This window comes from Microtus ochrogaster, chromosome 18, assembly GCF_000317375.1.
Source record: "Microtus ochrogaster isolate Prairie Vole_2 chromosome 18, MicOch1.0, whole genome shotgun sequence".
In the NCBI taxonomy this organism is placed as follows: Eukaryota; Metazoa; Chordata; class Mammalia; order Rodentia; family Cricetidae; genus Microtus; species Microtus ochrogaster.
Genome location: NC_022020.1, coordinates 49,553,866 through 49,556,140, shown reverse-complemented (window position 1 = coordinate 49,556,140; position 2,275 = coordinate 49,553,866). Strand labels below are relative to the sequence as shown.

General features: G+C 40.8%; 1 protein-coding gene across 1 annotated transcript in view; it reads right to left on the bottom strand.

Moving 5' to 3' along the window:
* Positions 1-2,275, bottom strand: part of Wdr7 (WD repeat domain 7) — a 276,473-nt gene that overhangs the window by 47,957 nt on the left and 226,241 nt on the right. The window contains exon 26 of the mRNA XM_005356195.2: positions 1,795-1,894. Coding sequence (XP_005356252.1) covers positions 1,795-1,894 — 100 coding nt within the window. The remainder of the gene's footprint in view (positions 1-1,794; positions 1,895-2,275) is intronic.

The following is a 2,275-nucleotide window of genomic DNA, read 5'->3' as shown; positions in this document are numbered from 1 at the left end:
AAAATATTACAAGATTTTGAATGCTTTCATTATAAAGAAATGATCAACTTTTGAAGACCCAGAAATATTTGATCTGATTTAAATATTGTACAATGTATATATGAACCAAAACATGACATGGTATCCCACTGATATATAAAGTTATATTTTTTATGTATGTTCAAAACTAAATTAGATTGAAACCTGGCATGGTGTCACGTGTCTTCAATGCCAGCACTAGAAGCAGAGGTAAGTGGATCTCACTGAGTCTGAGGCTAGCCCGGCCTAAACAGTGAGTTCCAGGCCAGCCAGAGATACTTAGTGAGATCTGTTCCCAATAAATAAACACAGAAACAAACAAAATAAGAAAGGTCTTAGAAGATATCCTGGGGCGGGCATATGGCTCAAGGGGCAAGGCCCTTGCTGCCAAGCCTGACAGCCTATGTTTGACCCCCAGAACCCACACTGTGAGAGGAGAGAATCGACTCCCTCGGATTTTCTCTGGCCTCAACACATGTGCTACGCCCTCTGCTCCCACACAAAACAAATAAAGGTTTTAAATAAAAAGACATTTTGGAAATGCTGTTTGAAGAATCCTTTTTGACAGAATCATATAAAAACACAAAACTTAATCTTTAAACAAGCTTCAGAGTGATTTCATTGTCTTCAATGAGAGCCAAGAGGGAAGCAGTATGGTATCAGAGTAGCCGGAAGAGAAAACACCAACTAGAGTGCTCGACAATTAGGCCATGGTGTATGCTCCACGCACAATGGCCACTCTCAGGGGAGTCCACAGAGAAATGCATTTTGCATTCAAACAGCACCCTTTACACTTGTCTGAAACCTCTACACTTTTACCTCTAACACTTGCTATCCTGTCTCACGATTACTTCATGGCAGCTTAGCAAGGAGACTTTGAGGGGGTCACTAGATTAGCAGTGTATTTCACAGAAGAGATAACCGACACTGTCAGACACTCCTACAGTTTTCTTCTATTCCCTCTGCACAGCGTGAAACCAGCAATACTAAATGTTATACTGAAACAGGGGAAGGCACGACATGGCACTTTCTCAGTGAGCATCAAGCACCCTGGTAAACGAGGACCTTGGTAGAATTTAGCCCTGGCTTTGCTGTCAGCCAATGGCGTGACTTTGGAATAGGGTGATTGAAGGCACTGAGCTTCAGTTTCCTTCATGCCCAAATGGGAACATACCTGCCCCTTCTCTCCACTGGATATAACCGGAAAATCAGGTAAACAAGATCAAAGCCAAGAAAAACTTTTCATGAACAATAAAATGTTATAAAGTCATAAAATATAGTATGAAAGTCAGGGAAATGACACATTATTATTGAAAACTGAGTATGTATTTTGCAGAGTTGTATTAAATGATATTGTGCTTGTATGAACTCTGACTAGATTACTGTCGCAGAATTGTTAAGTATCTCACTTTTCTTACACAGAAAATTAATTTTTGCTCAGTTATCACATCCTTACATGTAGCATCAAAGTTTTTTCAGGAAACATGTCAGAAGTAGGAAAGCCAGACAACACTGGACAAAGAAGAGATATATTGTAAAATCAATCATGAGAAGTGTCTTTTCATTCCAGGCTCCACTGCGATCCCTTCATGGCAGCCTCCAATCCTGGGGACTCAAGACAGTGGGGCTCTATATTCTCTGAGTCCTTCATTAAACTATTGATCTCTTACACATTATCCATAATGCTCCAGCAGCTCAGTCCATCACCTGGTGAAGTGCTGGTCTCTCGCTCCCTTCAATAACTTCAGGAAGAGGAAGTCACAATGATTTATTTACCTGACATTTTCCAGTCCGGATGTCATACAGGGCCACTGAGCCATGGCGTGCTCCAACGGCAATTCTGTGACTCCGTTCATAATAGCTGACCATGTAGAACCTGAATGGAACATTTTCACAACAACAACAAAAACAAAAGCCAGGTGAGATTGCCTGCATATGGAAGACAGAAACCAATACACTCAAAGATTAATACATATGCATGTATATGTATATAAAAGCCTTTATTTCTTTATTATTTCTAAATAAATATGTCTGTAATCAACATATGGAGATTTTATAAATATGTTTCCCTTTAGTACTGAGTACTTTTGAAAAATCAAGTAAGACGGAACTGACGGAGACCACCAGCCTGTTGATGAATTGTCGGCCAGCTCTAGCGGCTCACTCTATAAATCCAGCACTTGGAAGGCTGAGGCAAGAGGGCTGAGGTGAGCTCAGGTTGGTGTAGGCTACAGTGTAAATTCCAGGCCAGCCCAGC